We start from the raw sequence: 20,302 nt of genomic DNA, 5'->3' as shown, positions 1-20,302 counted from the left end.
AGAAAAAGTTCAGCCCCTTCCAGCACTTTTGTTATATTGTAACCTTCCACTCAGGTGCTGAAAAGAAATGGATGGACCAAGGGCTAAACTGGACAGTTCATTTAACACATCATTACAAACAGAGTTCCCTTAAGAAGAAAAGATTTTTAATGCTTAATCTGCATTTCAAAAATAACCCTACTTTTGTTTTATAATGGGTTATTGTGAGATAAGCCAAGCTTTATTTTTATCCCTGATTTCTCCAGAGCTTTGAAAGATTTGCATGTCTGAAGGGACAATGCAGTAAGAGATATAAATCGGAGTTTGCCTTAATGTGTGATCTGGCCTTAAACTAGAATGAAACTCAAGAGATTCAATTCATTTCCCCCCTCAACTAATTACAAAGCAACCTCCCTGCGGGGTAGGGGGGAATGTCATATACCAGGAAGCATGCTGTATTTCTATGCGCAGCGATGGCAGGGGGATCATGCCTGAATGTTCAAATTGTTGTTCCCCGCCTGAAGTCTGGTGGCAAAATCCACAAGAGTCTGATGGATTTTAAACCAGGCTGAACTGTACCCTCGCTCTTTGCAGTGTGTACTAAGAACTCAGTCCTGGACTACACGTCTCCTCCTCATTGAGTGTGGAGGAGTCTGTGCTTTATTTCTTTGTTTCCTATTTGTGGTAATGATGTTCACCAATAAGCATGTCTAGGTATGCCCAGCTAAGATTGCCTATCAGCATTCATGGCTCCTGACATTCAATTTCCCTTGCAACTCCTTAAAGCTAATCTTGCAGTCAAAAAATTTTAGGGACTTTCCCTGAATGTCAACTGTGATTAGTTAACCCTTTTGGTGCTGAGCTCTAGGTTGCAAACCGTATAGGTGCTGGAATTTTGTATGCGTCAGCTCACATGTAAACAATATAAAGTGCTTAAGAAAGAAAACTAGAAATGCTTTAATCATGCTTTAGCTTTGGTTTTGAATTGCAAGAAATGTTCAAATTGATGTATTTTATTTTTATTTGACATTTGGGATCAGAGAGGTCTTCTGCAAAGCAAGAAAAATACTAAGTACTGTACAACTATACAGCCCCTTACATGCACTTCAGCAGCTTTGCTATTGCAGCCAATATGTGTACAGTATTTGGGTTAGAATGAGTCATTCTGTGATTTCTCGACTGCCCATCTCCTTCTCCCTGCCACAGCTCCAGACATGGAAGCTGAGAATGACCTCATGGATGAGAGAACTGACCCTTTTCTATTACTTCTACACAAGCCAGGTGTAATGATTGCAACATTCCTCTCCCCTTAGGCAACCTGCTTGGGCAGGAGCTCTTTAAAGTGTCTGCTTCTGTTTTCCGTTGTAGGTTTGTTCTGTATGAGATTGCTTTGCACACATCAGATTCCACCCTGAACCTTTTGTCATCATTTTCTGTTTGCCATAACAATACATTTCTGTTCCAAATACTTCCTCATCACTCCCCGCCTACAATTCCCCATCAACCATCCCCACCCCAGTGGCCTTCCAAATGTGCCTGATTACAACCTCCCTCACCAGCTATGGGTGCTAGAGTTTAATACTCAAAGCTCTTTCCATCCAAACAGCAAACGACCCCTTGCCACAGATTGAGGAAAGGTTGTTTGTAAATAGGGAGGAAAAGAGGTAGCTGACATTCCAGGTCCAGAATGGCACATGTGAGAGCGGAGAAACTCTAGCTATGGCTTGGGATTTAGCCATTTGAGAATCTCAGCTCCTTTCAAATAACTAGGAAAGTGGTGCAGTGTGATCCCTGCCGCCCCCACCCTGTTGCTGTCTGAGCCTGCCCCTGTACACTCTGTTTAGTGCCAGCCTTCCTCGGGTGGCAAAGGGTCTTGGGCTGGCCTTTGAAGGTTAGGTTGGCACAATAACTTTGCCAGCTGTGGTCAAACACAAGACGACGACGAGGAGGAAACCGGGCACTTCTCTTTCATCCCCCTGAGAAACAGCAGATAAATGGCGATCCTCAACCAGGGAGGAAAGAACAGTGTTGTTCGAGATGGTTCTCCCCTCCCCACGGGCGTCTGCATTCAGCTCAATGGGCGCCTCAGCAGCTCATCATCCATCACCCCTGAAGGGAACTCCGCGAGCGAGGAAGTGGATTTTCTTGGCCGAAGCTGCCTCGAAGCGTCCCGCCGGCATCGCCACTGCCATGTTGGCGAGGCGAAGCTAAGGGCTCTAAAAGTAACTTTTCCAAACAGCTCTCTGGCTGAACCCGGACTTTCGGCCCCTTTTGAGGTCAACCCAGAGAGCCTGAGGGGCGCCTTTCACCCTGACGAGAGAAAGGAAAAAAAACCTGGCTGGGCGGGAAAGCCCTTGAGGCGGGAAGGAGGAGGAGGAGGAGGGAGAAGCGCTCCGCGTGGCTCCACCATCCTCATCATCCTACGGGCTTGTTTTGGTCCCTCCCGCGCCCGCCCCTCATCACCAAGCCGTGATGAAGCGAAACCGCCTTTTTCTTCTTTCCTTTTCCAAGAAGCCAGCTGGGTAACCGGAGCGACGATGGGGCGGCCCTTCCCCCCAGGTTTGCCCTGGCATCAAAAGCCGGAAGGAAGGCTCCCCTCCTCCCCAGCAGCCCCACTCGCCCAGGGCGGCCTCCCTGCCGGAGGGGGCTGGAATCGCCCCCCCCCCCCGCACAGCGAACTCGTGACGGGAGCCAGCCAGCCCCCCCTTCCTCCTCCTCCTCCCTTAACGCCACTTGCCCCCCCTTGTCCGGACATCCCGGCCTCTGATTGGCTACGAGGGGAAAGTCTGGCCAAAGGAGGGGGCGGGGATTCCGAGGAATACGTCACTGGGAAACCCCCGGCACTTCACTTGGCGCGCCCGGGCAAGCGGCTGGCAGAGCGGGAGAGGCAGGCGGGCGGGCGGGCGAGGAGAGGGTTCTGTCCTGAGTTTCCTTCCGCCAGACCCGCCTTGCGAGCTTGGGAGAAGAGGCCAGGCCGAGCCGAGATCCCGCTGCCCCCGAAATGATGCCGAGCAAAGCGCTGCGCAAGCCTGCGCCCCCCAACGCCGAGCTCCCCCCAGGTAAGATCCCCAGGTGGCCTCTCTTTGCTCAGCTCCCCCGGGGCGGCTGAGGTCTCGCCCCAGACCCGCCGGCGCCGAGGGGCCTGCTTGCGATCGCTCTGTATGCCCACCGTTTCCCCAGCAATTGAGGTGGGGGGCAAGGGTCCGGGAAGGCGGGTTGCGGAGGGGAAAAATCCTGGTGGCGAGAGAGAAACTCTTCCTGGAAAAGGAAAGAGAAGGAACTGGCTTCTCTCCGGGGTTCATAGACGGAGGATGTTGAGTTAGGGGGTTCCCCGAGCCATCCCCAACAAAGACACAGCCCTCCCCTCCTCAGCTTCCCCACTTCAGTTCTAGGATTTCCTGATAATATTATCATTTACTTAAGAATTTAATTTAAATAACAGTAATAATAATATTTAGAGATGGTTTATGTTGGTGTATGGGGTGGAGGGTTTGTTGTGTTATCTTACTCTAAATCACGTAAGAGTAGTGCTTTGCACTAAGTTAGCGGTAAAAAAATGTACAAAATAAATAAATCTCTTGCATGTCATCCCTCACTTGTTGTTTCCTTGCTTTTCCTTTTTCCTCTCTCCAGATAATAATCATCATCACCAAGTAAATTTTTACTCATAGTGACCCTTTCCAGGATACAGTATTCTAGGTACAGAATACACAGACATATAGGGCTCTGATATTGTAGATACAACCCACAGTAAGTCAAGATTGTTGTTGCTTCTCCTGCTGTGGACAACCTGTCCCTTGAAAGCCAGTACAGTATTTTACAATTTTTAATACATTATCAGGAGATTGTGTAGGTACATTCTCTGCTTTTTAGGGCTCTCATTCACTTCAGATGGAAGCAGAATACTCTGAATAAATTCCTTTTTAAAAACTTACTTTTTTGAACTCTAGCTTCCATGATCTTCCAGCTTTTGCACCCAGTGCCCATAAAATAGCCGAGGAATGTAAGAAGTTATAGTCCCAAAAAGTAGCTTTTCCAACTTCTGCATCCCTTTGATTGAATTCAGCAGCTCATCTCAGCTGAAAACATGACATGCATGTATAAACATAGGATGCTGTTTTAAATAAGGTGAGATAATTTGTCTGTCTAGCTCAGTATTTCCTGCTCTGACTGGCAGCAGCTCTCAGGAGTCTCAGGCAGGTTTTTTTCACTTTTCATTATCTGCTGTCTTGTCTCTTTAACTAAAGAACCTGATGATTAACTCCGGGTCCCTTCTGTATGCAAAAGTAAACACTGAGTTACATCCCTAAGTATTTCTCACAGGCTACAAAAATAGCTTAGAGAAAGTCTGTAATTAGAGCTATAAACATTTTAAATTTGTCAAAGGAATATTGTGGTAGTTTTTCTGTGTTTGTGAAATCAGATTCCAAAGGAATTCTGAAGACTAAACAAAGCAAGCTAATTTGCTCAGTCGTGGTGATAAGAGTGCTGTGATGCTGATATGCTCAATATTAGTTAAGGATTTCCTCCTTCCAGAAATGGGACTACCGCTAATGTCTGTTTCTGGCCACAGATGTAGCTGATGTGAACTTAATTTAACTGTTGCGTTAGGTCAGGTTCTCTGAGCGGGTCAGGCGTTTGCTAATCCGAGAGTGGGGAAGGGAGGGCAACTTCCTGCTTGCCTCCAATTTGTGCCTCGTTGTTTTGTTATAAAAAAAAGAGAGAGAGAGATTTCTAGTCTGAAACGGGAGAAGTGGGTGAGAAGTAGGAAGCTGCAGAATTGGCATCAGGTATTTAAACATTGACTGCCCGTCCTGAGAAAAAATGCGGGGTGGGAGATTCTGGGAGCTACCTTCTGAAAAAGCAATTTTCCCAGGTTCTAAAAATACATGTGTAAAACCGTTGCTGTCAGCATTCAGGTGTGGTTGTTTTTAGCACCTCTTAACACCTATCTTGGTTGGACTAAACTTTTGCAGTTCCTTGGAATAAACTTTTGCTGAATCACACTTTGTCTCCCTGAAGGTTTCCCCACTGATTACGCTGGCAGGGCATCTGAACATTCAGATTTCATTTCACATCCTGCTTTACCTTTCATCCAGCATGTATCGCAGCCAGGCAGCCTGGGTTAAGGTTACCATCTTTGTCGTTCAATAATGTGCAGCTACTGTTACAGGTGATGAGAACTGATGATGTGCTTGTCTGTTTTGCAGAATCAGAGGTGGTCACTGACTGTGCGTTGCAGCTGCGGAAGATTGGGGACAAATGGAACCTCCGGCAGAGGATTCTTAATCTGATTTCAAAGCTCTTCCGCCCAGGAACCTGACCATGTTTGGACAATGTTTTGGATAAAAAGAAATGGAAATGGAAGAGGGAACTAACAACAACAAAAGTCTTCTGGAAGATCTAATTTTTATGTATTCCGTGAGATTGCAGCGATGGAAGGTTTCCCGAGCCATTCTCTTGCCTGTTTCCTGTTGTCAAGGAAGGCTCCTGTAATATGATTTCTTCTGATAACATTTCAGAAAGTTCAGTAGCGGATGCAAAGGGAGAGAGGTGGAAAGCAGAGAACTGGAATCTACTGTTGACTAATGAGGATGCTGAACTGTGAAAGGCACTGGAAAAAAGGAATCCGGGAGTGGTTCTCTAACCTAGAGTTCAGCGTTCTCATTTCCAAAATCCTGGAATCTGTGTGCTCAGCTGCTGAAAGTTTATAGAATGCCACTCATAGCAATGGCTTCCAATACTCTGGGCTTTCTTATACACTGTGCAAATCAGTTTTCCAAATTGTCAAGATTCTTAATTGCAAAGTTTGGAATTCCTGAAAGGAGCAAAGTTTTCTTTCTGGATTTTGTTTTGTTGAGGAAAATGTATACTGTTATATTAATAGGATATTTTCTGATGAATTGAATTGCAATGATATTAAATTGCAGGCTGAAAGCTGTTAGATCTGCAGTACTCGTGTGCCAATATATGCCCTATGGGCAGAATATTATGTGAATATTTATTTTCATTAGAACTACAATCAGTTACTTTCAGATTCAAAGCATGCAGAAATCTTTGCATCAGAACAAACTACAGAGTAATGTAAAATGATATCCCTTGTGTAGAAGTGACTGTATTGTTAGCATTACAGAATGAATTGCACAAATGAGGTACTGGGTAGCAGAATGTTATGTTCTGTATGCAGTATATTGAAGAAATCAGCTTTTCTAAAAGAAGTACTTAAATGTTATAAGCTTAAGAAAGGAAAGAGCAAATTAAAGGTTGCAACTTGGATCTCATGTATGCATAGGGGTTCTATTCACAGCATTGCAGAAAGTTGATCTGTGCATAGAAAAATATTTCTTGTGAGGATCGTCTGCCAACGGAGAAATGATAGCAAAATGCTCAGCTGAGCTTTAACATTTAGAACAAAATGCCCAACCCATGGACTGGAGGTGACATTAAAAACATGCCAACATTTATCCTTCAGCATTTTTAATTTCTATTTTCTCCGATGGATTATTGAAATGAATGTTAGCTGTAACTTAAAGAAACAATAAAGAAACCATTCTTCTGTCAGCCCCAATACAGACAATCTGCAGCGATGATTTAATAATTCAAAAGTCTTTCCATCACTGCATTTAAATTTTGAAGCTATTTGGTTTTATTCCAATACTAGCCTTTACTCTGCCTTGTGGGAAAGCCGAAATAAGTAAAACGGTTACTGAAAAGCAGGCATTTTTGTTCAGAATTGATTTGGATACTAATTGTAAACAACTTTGGATTCCTAATACTGCTTTTCTTCAGCTGTGTCGATGGAGTTGTGAAAAGCCACTTGAAGTTCCTCCTATAGCATTACAGTATAGCATTACAGTATTCTTATTTCTTGTTTGTTAATTATTACTTCTTTTCTTTGCATGTGTATGATGCTCATGTTTTGGACACAGTGCTGTTTTGTCCAACTTACAACGTTCATATCAGGAAAACAGTTTACAGCAAAAGCTTGTTCAAATGCTTTGAAGGCCGACATCCCCAGGGATGTTGTTCCTAGATGTGCTTTTTTGGAAGCAGATTTCACACCTTGCTTTACACAAGGATAAGCCTGTTCTTTGTTTGTGTTACCGGGTTTTGTTTCTGTTTTTGTACTGCCATCTTTCTAAGTTAATAAATGTGGTGTGTTTGTAAAAAGGAAAAAAAGGCTTTGGAGTATAATTTCTGTGGAATTGGAACACATAACAACATGCCTACTTAACAGTGAATGTTATGCAGTCACAGCTAATGCCAAGGAGGTCTGTATTTGGACCTAGAAAAATGTTTACAAAAGTTGTCAACAGTCTGTGACAATCTTAGGTACAAAGAACAAACTAGAGAGGGGAATTGTTACTTTTTGTGGAAAGCTGTCTCTAGTTTGGGACTTGAGATTCTGGCTCCAGGATTCTGAGAATTATCACCCAAAAAGTGGGATTTTCTACCTCAGAATCAAAGATAAGATGGTGCAATCTTCTCAGTATTTTGCTGTTTGCCCATCAAGCTTTCAGCTGCCTCCCTATTAAATCATTTGGAGGGCCAAGAAACCACACATTCTAGGCTCATCTTTGCATAGGGTATATCTGATCTACTGCCCCTCTCTTGAACACAGGAGGCTGCTAGAAAACTTTCAGAAGGAAATTTGGGTATGAAGGGAAAGTACCCTTGGAAAAGACATGGAAATACATCAAGACGTGAGCCCTCCTGAATTTCATGTGAGCAGGCCGGCCTATGTGTAGGAATTTCTGGCTGCAAATTCACCCCTGAGAACAGAAACTCAAATTTAAGGTTTTTTTTTTTAAATTGTGGTACAGAGAGACAGAAGAGAAGGTGAAAAAAATTGATTCTGAAAAACAATATTCACACTTTTTCAAATAGAAAATCTTGGTTAGTCTTAGCCTAGATATGACATAATGTCTGTTCCAGGGAAGATGGTGGAAAGCCTCATCTAAGATAAAATCTTAAAACATGTAGAAGAACAAGTCTTGGAAAATCAGTATGGCTTCTGTAAGGGTAAGGCTTGCCTCACAAACCTTTTAGAATTCGTTGAAAAGGTCAACAGGCTGGTGGATGCGGGAGAACCAGTGGATATTGTCTATCTGGATTTTCAGAAGGTGTTTGACGCGGTTCCTCACCAAAGGCTGCTGAGAAAACTCCACAGTCAAGGGATAAAAGGGCAGGTTCTCTTATGGATTGAGAATTGGTTGAGAACCAGGAAACCAGGAGTAGGTGTCAATGGGCAATTTTCACAATGGAGAGAGGTGAAGAGCAGTGTGCCCCAGGGATCTGTCCTGGACCAGTGCTTTTCAACCTGTTCATGAATGACTTGGAGGGATAAGCAGTGAGGTGGCCAAGTTTGCAGATCACAGAAAACTTTTCTGGGGGGTGAAGACCAGAAGGGATTGTGAAGAATTCCAGAAGGATGTCTCCAAACTGAGAGAATGGGTAGTCAAATGGCAAATGTGTTTCAATACAAGAAAATGTAAAGTAATGCACATTGGGGCAAAAAAAATTCAAAATTTTAGTTATAAGCTGATAGGTTCTGAGTTGTCCCTCATGGATCAGGAAAGAGATCTCGGTGTGTTGGTAGCTCGATGAAAGTGTCAACCCAGTGTATGGTGGCAGTGAAGAAGACCAATTCCCTGCTAAGGTAAAGGTAAAGGTTCCCCTTGACAATTTTTGTCCAGTCATGTTCGACTCTGGGGGGCGGTGCTCATCCCTGTTTCCAAGCCATAGAGCCAGCGTTTTGTCCAAAGACAATCTTCCGTGGTCACACGGCCAGTGCGACTTAGACACGGAACGCTGTTACCTTCCCACCGAGGTGGTCCCTATTTATCTACTTGCATTTACATGCTTTTGAACCGCTAGGTTGGCGGGAGCTGGGACAAACGACGGGCGCTCACTCTGTCGCGTGGATTCGATATTACGACTGCTGGTCTTCTGACCCTGCAGCACAGGCTTCTGCGGTTTAGCCCACAGTGCCACCACGTTCCCTGCTAGGTATCACTAAAAAGGGGATTGAAAATAAAACAGACAACATTATAATGCAATGGTACAAAATGATGGTAAGGCCGCACCTGGAGTACTGTGTACAGTTCTGGTTGTGCATCTCCAAAAAGACGTAGTGGAACTGGAAAAGGTGCAGAAGAGAGTGACTAAAATGATGACTGGGCTGGGGCACCTCCCTTATGAGGAAAGGATACAGCGCTTGGGGCTCTTTAGTCTAAAGAAAAGGTGCCTGATGGGGGACATGACTGACGCCTATAAAATTATGCAAGGGATGGATAAAATGGATAGACGGAACTCTTTTCTCTCACACGCAATACCAGAACCAGGGGACATCCATTCTAATTGTGTGTTAGGAGAGTGAGAACAGACAAAATAAAATATTTCTTTACCCAGCGTGTTGTTAGTTTGGGGAACTCCTTGCCACAGGATGTGATGATGGCATTTAAAAAGGGGTTGGATAGATTCCTGGAGGAGAAGTCCATCGCAGGTTACAAGCCATGATGGGGATGTACAATCTCCAGTCTTCAAAGAAAGGTACCTCTAAATGCCAGATGCAGGGGAGGGGTATCAGGAGACAGGTCTCTAGTTGTCTTGTGTGCTGCCAGAGGTATCTGATGGGGCCACTGTGAGATATAGGAAGCTGGACTAGATGGGCCCTTGGCCTGATCCAGCAGGGCTCTTCTTATGACTAAGCAGGTGTGCCTGTGGAGTCTATTGTACGAGGGGTCTCAAATGACTGGGCAGCTCTCAAGCCCTCCTTGTTCTCTTGCATGTTTTATGTTTGAATTGGACAATCTTTCAAACAAGGGGTACCTTTAAAAAGAGGGCTATTTATTTATTTATTTATTTATTTATTTATTTATTTATTTATTTATTTATTTATTTATTTATTTATTTATTTATATCCCACCCATCTGGTATATTCTACCCTCTGACAATCCTTCAGTTCAAGGTCTACCAAACGTAAATACAACAGAAAAGAGTGTCCTCCGAAATCAGGAGGGAAGCCTCTAGAAGTCCCTTTGGGACTGAATGCCACCATTTCCGGCACCCTATAAAGCCCTCCCACCAGCAGTGCCACCAAGGGATGCCCAGGGCCTTGGCCCCGGATCCCTGGCACACCGCGTGATACTGCCGGCTAGGCTTCTTGGCCTAGGCCCAGGCCTGTTCATGGTTTGTGGGAACCCTTTTGAAGGGCAGAACCTGCTCCAGAGCTTTGTGAGAGCAGCACAAAAAATAAGTTAGGTAAGAACATTGATGGTAGTGTGCCAGCAAATTAACAATCCCTGTTGGTTAGCTGTCTTATCTACCTCAGAATCAGGTGTTTTGTCTAAGCTTTAGTGATAAGGTAATACTCTTGGGGGGTGAAGAGATACTCTTTGATCTATGGAAATTAAAAACCACTGCTGGTAGTTTTTTTTTTAATATGCTCTTCTTTTGCCAAACATTGTGGGCCATCTTTGTTCAGAAAACCAGCTAAATACTGACAGAAATGTTTAATTTTTCTAGTGTGGACAAAATGTTCCTCTGTCTGCTAGTTTTAGCTGAAGAGTGCAGTGTTAACTGCAAGACCTAGTGTGGTTCCTTTTTTGAATTACATTAAAACAAATTACTAGGTATGCCATATCAGATATTCTTGGAGTCATAATAAACCACAAGCACTCGCATGCACGCGCGCACACACACACACAGACCCCAAAGCAAAGAAGACATCAATATGTTGTTGTAATGTTTAGAGGTTTAACCCTAAAAGTCAAGGAATGATCATGTTTCTTTTCATCTCCCTGTGGTGTTTACACAACATCGGAGTCAATGACCCTGGTGGTGACTACTGAACTCTTTCCTTTTTTTCCCAGCAAATGCTCCACTTCCTTCATTCCTCTCCTTGGTTTGCTTGAGTCAGTTTCATTTCCCTCCATGGCACACCTGCCTGTTTGTCATGATCCCGTCTGTGTGCTTCCAAGGCTGTGATTCAGGCTGATCCTGGAACTATGTTGTTATCAAGGCACTGGTTTCGCCCTCGAGGGGGAACCAAAGAAGAGTGTGCACATCGATTTAGGCCTTGACGTCTAAGATAACGATTCCCACCTATTTTTTAAGTCGTAGAAATATTCCCTGGCCTGTGCAGTAATGTTTAATACCCGTTTACATCAAAATCTGATTACATGCAAGTAATAATGGCTAGAGTCACAGATCACAATCAACTAAGAAGTAAGTCAGTGTTCTGGGCATGGTCTATTCTGAAGGAATACTTGGGATCTCTATAGGTCCGTTAGAGCTAATCATTCTGCTATTGCCATCCCATATTAGAATTAACACTGCTATGTTAGGGTCAGTTGTATGCCCAAACTAGTAAAAGTATAGTAAGGAGGAATATCATGCAGACACCTTGGAACTCAAAGGACAGGAGTCTTGCATCTAATGGCGGTTCTGTTCTCTGACACTGACTGATATGTAAAGCAATTACTTTATCCTCTTTGTTTGTTTGTTTGTTTATTATTTAAAATATTTTGGCTCACCTTTCTTCTTAAAAGGCCTCAAGGTGGCTTACATCATTAAAAAATATTTAAAAGCTAAAAATCAGTACTGTAAGTGTACAAATATTTTAAAATAATTAAACAAGTATTATATTTAAATAAAAATAAAATCAATACTAAATACACCTTTAAAAGCAACAAAGTGCAACGATCCATTAAAAAAGCCCCTCTCAGAATGCCAGTCACTAAGGAAAAGCCTGCCTCAAGAGAAAGGTCTTTGCCTGCTTGCTGAAGGATAGCAAAGATGGGGCCCGTCTGCCCTCCCACGGGAGGGGGTTTCAGAGTCTGGGAGCAGCGCTGGAGAAGTCCCTCTCCCATATCCCCACCAAGTGCTCCTCCTCTGGGGGCTCTGGGATTGAAGGGAAAGGCCATCTCTGTTAATGTCTGGGCAGGCTCATAGAGGGAGAACCAATCTTTGAGATAGCTTGGACCCAAGCTGTTTAGGCTTTTATAGGTTAAAACCAGCACTTTGATTTGTGCCCAGAAATGGACTGGCAATGAGTGGAGCTGCCATAACGGGATTTATATGTTCCCTTTCATCAGCCGCAGTTAGCCATCTGGCTACAGCATTTTGGACCAAATGGAGTTTCCAAACAGTTTCCAAAGACAGCCTCATGTAGTGCGTGTTCATTATTCCAACCAAAAGGTAACTAGGGCATGCTTCTTAAGGCAAAAACAGTCAAGATATCAGTCTTACATTTAGGAAAAATAAAACCTACCCATCCACAGATGCTTCTGAGTCTGCACTATCAATTTGAAAATAATTTACATGTTCAATTACTCATGAACAACCACAGAACAAAAGCAAATGAATTTACAATTGGCAGAACTGCAAAACTTTGTGGTAGGAGAAATAAACATCCTTTATTTCTTAAGACAACTCAGCTTCAAATTGTGAAGCTTGCATATCATCTGCTTCTGTTCTCAAGTGAGACAATGGCTCCAGAAGACAGCTGTAATGTAATTGCTGGGATGAGAGGAACCTCATCTGTGAATTCATTACAATTTTGTCAAGGGAACAGTACCTGGATGTATAAATCTTTTCTCTTTCCAGGCTCAAATTATGTTAAACTAGATTTCAAATCCAGGTTCTCCCTCTTCTTAGATGTCTTATTCATTGGGTGTGTGGATCCAGCAGCTAGTGAAATGTGAATCACTCAGCAGCTAATGCCAAAACTGACAGTTCCCCGGGGCAAGCCCTTGACCAGGAAACAATAATTGCATGTTCCCTTTGGCTAAACATATTCAGCTACTCCAGGAAACTTTGAATCTTTGTACAAGCTCAGCGATGGGCATGACTCAGAAGCATGTGCTCAGGTTGGTGAGCTCAGGTGTCACAGGTCAATAGGCAGGGGTGTGGCATTTTATTCCCTAAAAAGGTAAACAAGAGTGCTCTGGCTTTGCAAATGTGTCTGCAGAACTGTCAGTATGATCCAGCTAATAATGGGCTACAGTGGGGTCTCTACTTAAGAACTTAATCCGTATTGGAAGGTGGTTCTCAAGTTGAAAAGTTCTTATGTTGAATCTGCATTTCCCATAGGAATGCATTGAAAACCATTTAATCCGGATCTGCTCTTTTCCGTCCATAGAAACTACAGTGGAACCTCTGCTTAAGAACTTAATCCGTTTTGGAATGGTGTTCTTAAGTTGAAACGTTCTTAAGTTGAAACGTTCTTAAGTTGAAGGAAAATTTCCCATAGGAATGGACTGAAAACCAATTAATCCGTTCTGGCTGTTTTTTTGTTATGTAGAGGTGCGTTTGTACATTGAAGCATTAGTTCCCATAGGAACTAATGCAAAGCTGGTTAAAACATACTCTACCACTAGGGGGAGAATTTTTTTTTTAACCTAAGATGACCTAAGGTTAAAAAAAGAGCAGGAAAGGGTTTTTTTTCCTGTTCTTATCTTGGATTTCTGTTCTCAAGTAGAAGCAAAATTTAGCAAATGGAGCTGTTCTTAAGTTGGATTGTTCTTAAGTAGGGACGTTCTTAAGTAGAGACCCCACTGTACATCCAAGATGTATCTGTTGTTAATGAAAGCATTCAATTTGTGGAATGTGTGTCTGCCCAGCTTTCAAAGACCCCAGTCCCACCATAGCTCACCTCCTTATGTAGCCTTCTTGATCCTCTCTGTGTGTAAGGAGGAAGAATCTAATGGGAAGACCCTGATGGGTGGGCCATAGAGACGATCCCTAGAAAGAAACTCCTTCTGTGCCTCTACAGCACTGGTGGATCAGGAAAAACCAATGAGAATGCAGGAGGAATGCTTAGATCAATGGTTCCCAACCTTGGGTCTCCAGAAGTCCTTGGACTACAACTCCCAGAAGCCTTCACCACTAGCTTTGCTGTTCAGGGTTTCTGAGAGCTGTAGTCTAAGAACATCTGGGGACCCAGATTTTCAAAAAAATCACTAAAAAACAGGGTGAAGGGAAAGAGAAGTTTTTTTAAAAAAAACAGAGATTCTGACTTACATAAGTAGGCAAAATAACATTTGAAAAAACGTATAGTCTAGTTTCCAAATCATTTTCTGGAAGTGTTTGTTTCTTTTTATTATGTTCCTCTTCATCCTGCAGGTTGCTGTCCCAATCATTAACAGTTTTTGTAGGTTCCTCTTTGCCCTCCAGGCTTATCCTTTCTCCTCCCCTAAAAGAACCAGTGTCCTGGAAAGAAAAAAGAGAGGTTACTTACCTGTAACTCTGGTTCTTTTGTTCCTCTACGTGAAGGAGCTCCAGAAAAATGAGACCTCTTTCCGCAGCGGAAAAATTGGAACTGAAGTGACGGGCAGACCATGTGAGCTGGGGGGGCAGTCTTACAGACTCTTGTTAGCTCTAGAATATTCTGAGGCCTCTGCACATGTGCAGACTTAACCCATTAGTGTGCATTCAAAGAGAAAAACCTGGGTTGCTACTATCTAACTGATCTACCTGGATTGGAGAGACTTGAGAAAGAGAACAAAAGGTTGTAGGTGGAACCATATGTTCTGTGCTAGAATGCCTTGGGGAGTAGGATTCTTCTAAAGCAAAGCTGCCATTTGTTATTTCTAGTGAATCAATTTCTGCCTTGCTTACTTCCTCCAAAATACCATTCGAAGGACAGCATTCTGGAGGGTGAAGAAATGTTTCTGCAGTAGTTGTGACCTGCTTCTTTTGGGAAGAGTGCTGCTGCTCACTATTCAAACAGCAAATTTCAATTTGTTCATCATCTGACTCAACAGCCTTATGAGTCTCCAAGAGACCATCACAGGCAAATTGTAAGACCAATGAATTGATGGAAGGTCCAGGCGTTTCAGCTACAGATTCGGTGTCTGAACTGGAGTCATCTGCAGCAGAATACATCGAGTTTGGAATACTATTGATTTTGCTCTCCAATCCTGCTGAACTGTCTTCATTCAAACTACTAAAATTCCTAGAATAGTTACTCAAGCAAGTTTTGTTCACAGTGAAATTCTTGCTTGCATTAATGGAATCCAAAACAGAAAATCCCAAGATTTCTTTTGTGTTAGACACACAATTAAGAGGTTTTTCTGGAGGATAATTTTTAACTATCTCTGATCCAGCATTAGAAGAAGCATCTTCTGCCATCACAGAGATATCTTCCTTGGGAAGTAATAAACATGTAGCATTATTTTCTTCTGAGGAATTTAAGTTGACAAGGAACACATCAGTGTCTTTTATTTTAATTATTATTTTTATTTTCTAACAGAAGATTTTAAAACATAGATATATAGCACAATGCACATTTAAGCAATAAACATAAAGTGTAAGAATATCTAATTGCCGAACAATAAACAAAGATAATCTAAATGCAAAAGGGGGGGGGAGCCTAAGGCTCAACATAGAAGCAATCTTGTATATTTGAACAATTCTTCTGATGAGATCCTATTCATGACATCCCATTTTTTATTCATTTTCTGTTCCTTTACTGTGGGATTTTTTACTTTCCACCAATTATAAAATAAATTCCAGCTTAAATAAAAAGATGATTCTTCTTGTCCCTTTAGCCTCTTAGTTAATATATCAATTTTTGCACTTTCTAATATTTTTAATTATCATATCATCATTTGGTGACTTTTCATCTTTCCAAACCTGTGCCCATAATAACCGAGCTGCTGCCAAAAGATGTAGTATTAAATAATAGCTTTGTATATTTATAGTATTTGGTAGTAATCCTAACAAAAATATTTCCAGTTTAAATTCTATTTCCTGTTTTGACATTTGCTTAATCCACATGTGGCTTTCACATCAGTATCTTTTAAAGGCACCACAGGGCTATCTTGGGCACAGCTGGTTTCCAGAAAATCTGTTAGCATCTCTTCTGACTTGATATCAGATGGAGATATTGCTCTTTCTACCATATAATCAGAATCATCTCTGTGCAAAGGTTCTTTCTGATTTGCAAAAGTGTTCTCTTTTTCAGTCATAACAATACTGTTTGGATCAGTTTGGATTGCTTCATCTGCCTCTGAAGATACAGGATTTGAACTTCCGTCCAAGGCTACATAAAGAATAAAGCAATCAAGTTATCCCATCCTCTTAATTATGTGACTATGAATACTATAGACAACCATCTCACTTCTATTTTTATGCATCCAGCTTCTCCCTGTATAGCAGTGACTTGGGTTTCTATACTGCTTTATGCTTTAAAAAAAACTTCTTCCTTTCCTAAACAGGTTTATATATGACCTGACACACTGATCACAAGTCAAAATTGATATCAAATTAAAAAGAGAGAGGGGGTGGTGTGGAGTGCTCTTACTGTAAACAGTTTTCTGGATGTCCAGTCTGATCGATGTGGGAAGACACTGTACATATTGACAAAGTTCCTCAAAAGAGAACACGTGGACTGGTGTACCATTGATAGAGAGGATATCATCTCCTGGGACCAGGTTTCCCTTAGAAGCCTGTTAAAATTGAATGTGGTAAGTTAGGTGCACTATCAAAGATTCTTGTAATTCCTATCAACCTCTGTAGCCAGAACCATCATCTTGGTTTCTTACCATTACTAGGTAGTATTCAAGGCAGTTCACAAACATAACACCATTAAAACCATAAGTAAAAGTACATTTAGCCATGTAATTATCAAAATCAAATTAAATCAAACATTGCCATAAAAACAATTTAAAGCAATTAACTGTGTTGTTATGTGCCATCAAAACAACTGAAAACAATTAACTATGTTGTTAGGTGCTGTCAAAATGCAATTGACTTATATATGGCTTCCAAAGTAAGTGTGTGAATGAGCAGCCATCGTACGAGATTGGCTTTCATCTTTTGGGTTAGGGTTCGCGGATGTATGCCGATTTTCAATCACAAGTCTCTGAATCTCTTCCAATATGCTTCCTCTGTCAAGTTTAACATTTACAAGATAGCACTCTTTACCATTTCGTATTGCGCCACCTCTGAAATGGACAACATGCCCACCACCTCTTGTAATACACCAGTTAGGCACAGAACCAAGATCAAGGTCCACTGGTCTTTCGGCCACCCCGCTGCATTGGCTACTCGCTCAAAGGTCTGTAGGTAAGCTTCTGGATCGTCCATCGACCTCATTTTTTGGATGCTGAGGTGAATAGAGATGCCTGCATGCAGGGAACATTCTCCTCTTTCTTTCCTCCCTGGTTAATGATGGCCGTTTGTCTGCTGTTTCTCAAGGAGATGAAATAGAGGTGCCCGGTTTCCTCCTCCCCCTTGTCCCCTTGTGTTCGAACACAGCTGGCAAAGCTATTGTACCAACCTATCCAGCACTTTCAAAGGCCACCCCAAGACACTTTGCCACCCGAGGAAGGCTGGCACTAAACAGAGTGTACAGGAGCAGGCTCAGACAGCAATGGGGTGGAGGTGGCGGGGGTCACACTGCACCTGTTTCCCAGCTATTTGAAAGAGATTCTCAAGAGGCTGAATCCCAAACCTTAGCTAGAGTTTCTCTGCTCTCGCATGTGCACCTGGAATGTCATCTACCTCTTTTCCTCCATATTTAAAAACAACTTTTCCTCAATCTGTGGCAACAGTCATCAGTTTTAATCAAAAAAGAGAAAGAGAAAGGGCTGCCTTCATTCAGAGCCCCTATTCCCACCCACCCCCTTTTAGGCATCAGTTGAAAGTCAGGCGCATCAGCTTGTCTGATATGACCTGAAGAGCTTGGAAAAGTTATTTTTTGCACTAGGGCTCCTTGAATCCACTAGCTAAATGTAACCACTGGAAGTTGTTATTCTCAGAAAGAATCTGAAAAACAAATGGCAGGGTTTTCAAAGAGACACAGTGTAGTAGTGATAGGTTATTTCAACAGTATATCCCAGAAGTGAGTACAGCCCCTCACATTTCATAAATATTTTAGTATATCTTTTCATGTGACAACACTGAAGAAATGACACTTGGCTACAGTGTAAAGCACCGACTATACAGCTTGTATAACAGTGTAAATGTGCTGTCCCCTGAAAATAACGCAACACACATCCATTAACGTCTAAACCGCTGACAACAAAAGTGAGTACACCCCCAAGGGACAATGTCCAAATTGTCTGTGTCCTGAGTACACTCCTATGCTTCAATGAGTCCTGGACCCTTTGTGCACGGCAGGAGAGGAAGCTGAAGACGTTCCACATGCGTTGTCTCCGACATATTTTTGGTATCATCTGGCAAGACAAAATTCCAAATAGAGTAGTTCTGGAACAAACTGGATCTTTTAGCATGTATACGTTACTGAAACAGTGACATCTATGTTGGCTTGGGCATGTTGTGAGAATGGCTGATGGTCGGAATCCAAAAGATCTCCTGTATGGAGAATTAGAGGAAGACCACAGCTGCGATATAAGGAGATCTGCAAGCAGGATCTGAAGGCCTTAGGAATGGACCTCAACATTTGGGAAACCCTGATATCTGAGCGTTCAGCCTGGAGGCAGGCAGTACATCATGGCCTCTCACAATTTGAAGAGACCCTTGTCCAGCAGACCAAGGCAAAGAGGCAGTCACAAAACCAGCAAAGTCAGGGAGCTGGACAGGGGACAGATTCTATTTATCTTCAGTATGGAAGGGACTGTCACTCTCAAATTGGCCTTCTCAGCCACACTAGACACTGTTCCAAGTCCACTATTCAAAGGATGTTACCATAATCTCTTGAGACTGAAGGATGCCTGATCACATTAAGGGGTAAATTTTTCTTCTTAAGGGAGCTGTTTCTAATGATGTGTTAACTGGCCTGCCCAGCTTAACCCTTGGTCTGTATATTTCTTTTTAGTACAGAAGCGGAAGGTTACAATATGGCCAAAGTGCTGGAAGGGGCTGAACTGTTCAGTTTTGCCACACGAGGGCTGAAAGGCTTCAGGAATGCAGAATGAGGCACCTACATAGACGACTTGACTACACCTGATGTCTAACTGTTCAGGACGTGCAGCTAGTTAACTGGAAGGCACTGTTACTATGTATAGGAAATATTTTATTTCAATGTCAGACATGTACAAAATACCAACTATATTATTGTCCACTAAGAAGGACTATCAAGATTGAAAATTCAAATCCAGAAACATAATATAATGACTTGACAGTAGCAGAAAAATATCACCATGTTCAATAAATAGCAAAATGCATCAGAAACAAAGTAAAACCAATGAATCTGTTACATAACTGATCCCTCAGAATTCCTCAAAAACCTATTAATCTCTCTATTATATCCTAGGTTTACATAATTGTATTGATTAGAAGTCCAGACTCCCACCAAAGCACGAAATCTATGCTTTGGAAGTAAGAGTAAGAATATGTCAGTTACAGAAATGCTACAGCAGCAAAATTTCCCTTGATATGTGGCTTGATCACATCTGCACTTTTCTTTCCCAGAAGAAATGAAGTGCAAAGAAGAACTGCAACATCTTGAGCAGGGCAGGTCCTCTACATGTTGTTATGTCCAATTGCCATCTGCCTCAACTGGCACAACTAGTGAGAATAGGAGTGGTGGTTTATCAACATCTGGTGCCACACATCCGTTTGTTACCCCAAGTCTAAAGGAATCTGCTGGGGTCTAATGTTTGCAGTGTACCTGCAGAATTTCTTGCTATTCATGCTACTCCTGACTCTTACCTTGGACCAGCAGAGTTGAAATGAGAAGCAGCCATGTCACACATCCCTTTTGATACGACGTTCCTATTATGCATATTCTTGCATAGGCTGTCCAGAAGCAGAAGCAGCCTTCCCTCTTAAATACATGTGTTTTTGTAAGAAATCAAGGTGTATTCTTTATGGATTTTGCTCAGTCTTTTAGGATCTTTCTGAGGAGTTCAAGGCATTCCCAGTTCAGCCAGTTTCACTTAAGGTGCTCTGGCTTCTTCTTTGGCTTCTTCTCTATTTGCACTTAAACCACCCCTTACAGGTGAGCAGCATATTTGGTGCAGTTTCTAAAAACGTTTAGGAGATAAAACTCAGCAGTCTTTCAGTTTTCCATCACATTCTTTTATGGGGTTTATGAACGTGGTCAGTAATGTGCAAGTGACGCCAGTGAGAATCCCATGAAACTAGAGGTGTCACAAGAAATGGGATGGGTTGCTTGTAAAAATAATTTCCTCACAAACAGGTTCAAGCCAAAATGAGCTTTATTCTCTAAATCTAAATGAAGATTTTTTTAAAAGAGGGCTTTCTCCTAAGGAGAAAGAGATGCACATGTTTTTATTTCTCCCCTCCCTCCCCTCCTGGAAGGTCCTCCGCCCAGCAGCCCCACTCGCCCAGGGCGGCCTCCCAGGCTGGAATTGCGCCTCCCCCCCCCTCCCCCGCGTGAGGTGCGGCG

The 20,302-nt window shown here is 42.5% G+C and overlaps 1 protein-coding gene across 3 annotated transcripts; it reads left to right on the top strand.

Moving 5' to 3' along the window:
- The first annotated feature begins 2,506 nt into the window (after positions 1-2,506).
- On the top strand, positions 2,507-7,158 carry PMAIP1 (phorbol-12-myristate-13-acetate-induced protein 1). Of its 3 annotated transcripts, none has more exons than XM_072992871.2 (2): positions 2,507-3,038; positions 5,190-7,158. In XM_072992871.2, exons 1-2 carry the CDS (start codon positions 2,981-2,983, stop codon positions 5,300-5,302), a joined length of 171 nt encoding a protein of 56 aa, XP_072848972.1. In that variant the 5' UTR covers positions 2,507-2,980; the 3' UTR covers positions 5,303-7,158. The 3 variants fall into 3 exon arrangements, 1 of the variants encoding a protein (XP_072848972.1); XR_012084563.2 differs by lacking the exon at positions 2,507-3,038 and adding an exon at positions 3,045-3,729 and having other exon boundaries at positions 5,190-5,316; XR_012084562.2 differs by lacking the exon at positions 2,507-3,038 and adding an exon at positions 3,736-4,769 and having other exon boundaries at positions 5,190-5,316.
- The last annotated feature ends 13,144 nt before the right edge of the window (positions 7,159-20,302 follow it).

This window comes from Pogona vitticeps, chromosome 2 (assembly GCF_051106095.1).
Source record: "Pogona vitticeps strain Pit_001003342236 chromosome 2, PviZW2.1, whole genome shotgun sequence".
Lineage (NCBI taxonomy): Eukaryota > Metazoa > Chordata > Lepidosauria > Squamata > Agamidae > Pogona > Pogona vitticeps.
This window is presented reverse-complemented; position numbering and strand designations above follow the sequence as displayed.

Bases quoted from the DNA above. Each gene is read 5' to 3' on its own strand.
- PMAIP1 (XM_072992871.2), top strand. From the start codon at position 2,981: ATGATGCCGAGCAAAGCGCTGCGCAAGCCTGCGCCCCCCAACGCCGAG. The intron at 3,039-5,189 runs GTAAGATCCCCA...TCTGTTTTGCAG, and splicing joins CAACGCCGAGCTCCCCCCAG to AATCAGAGGTGGTCACTGAC.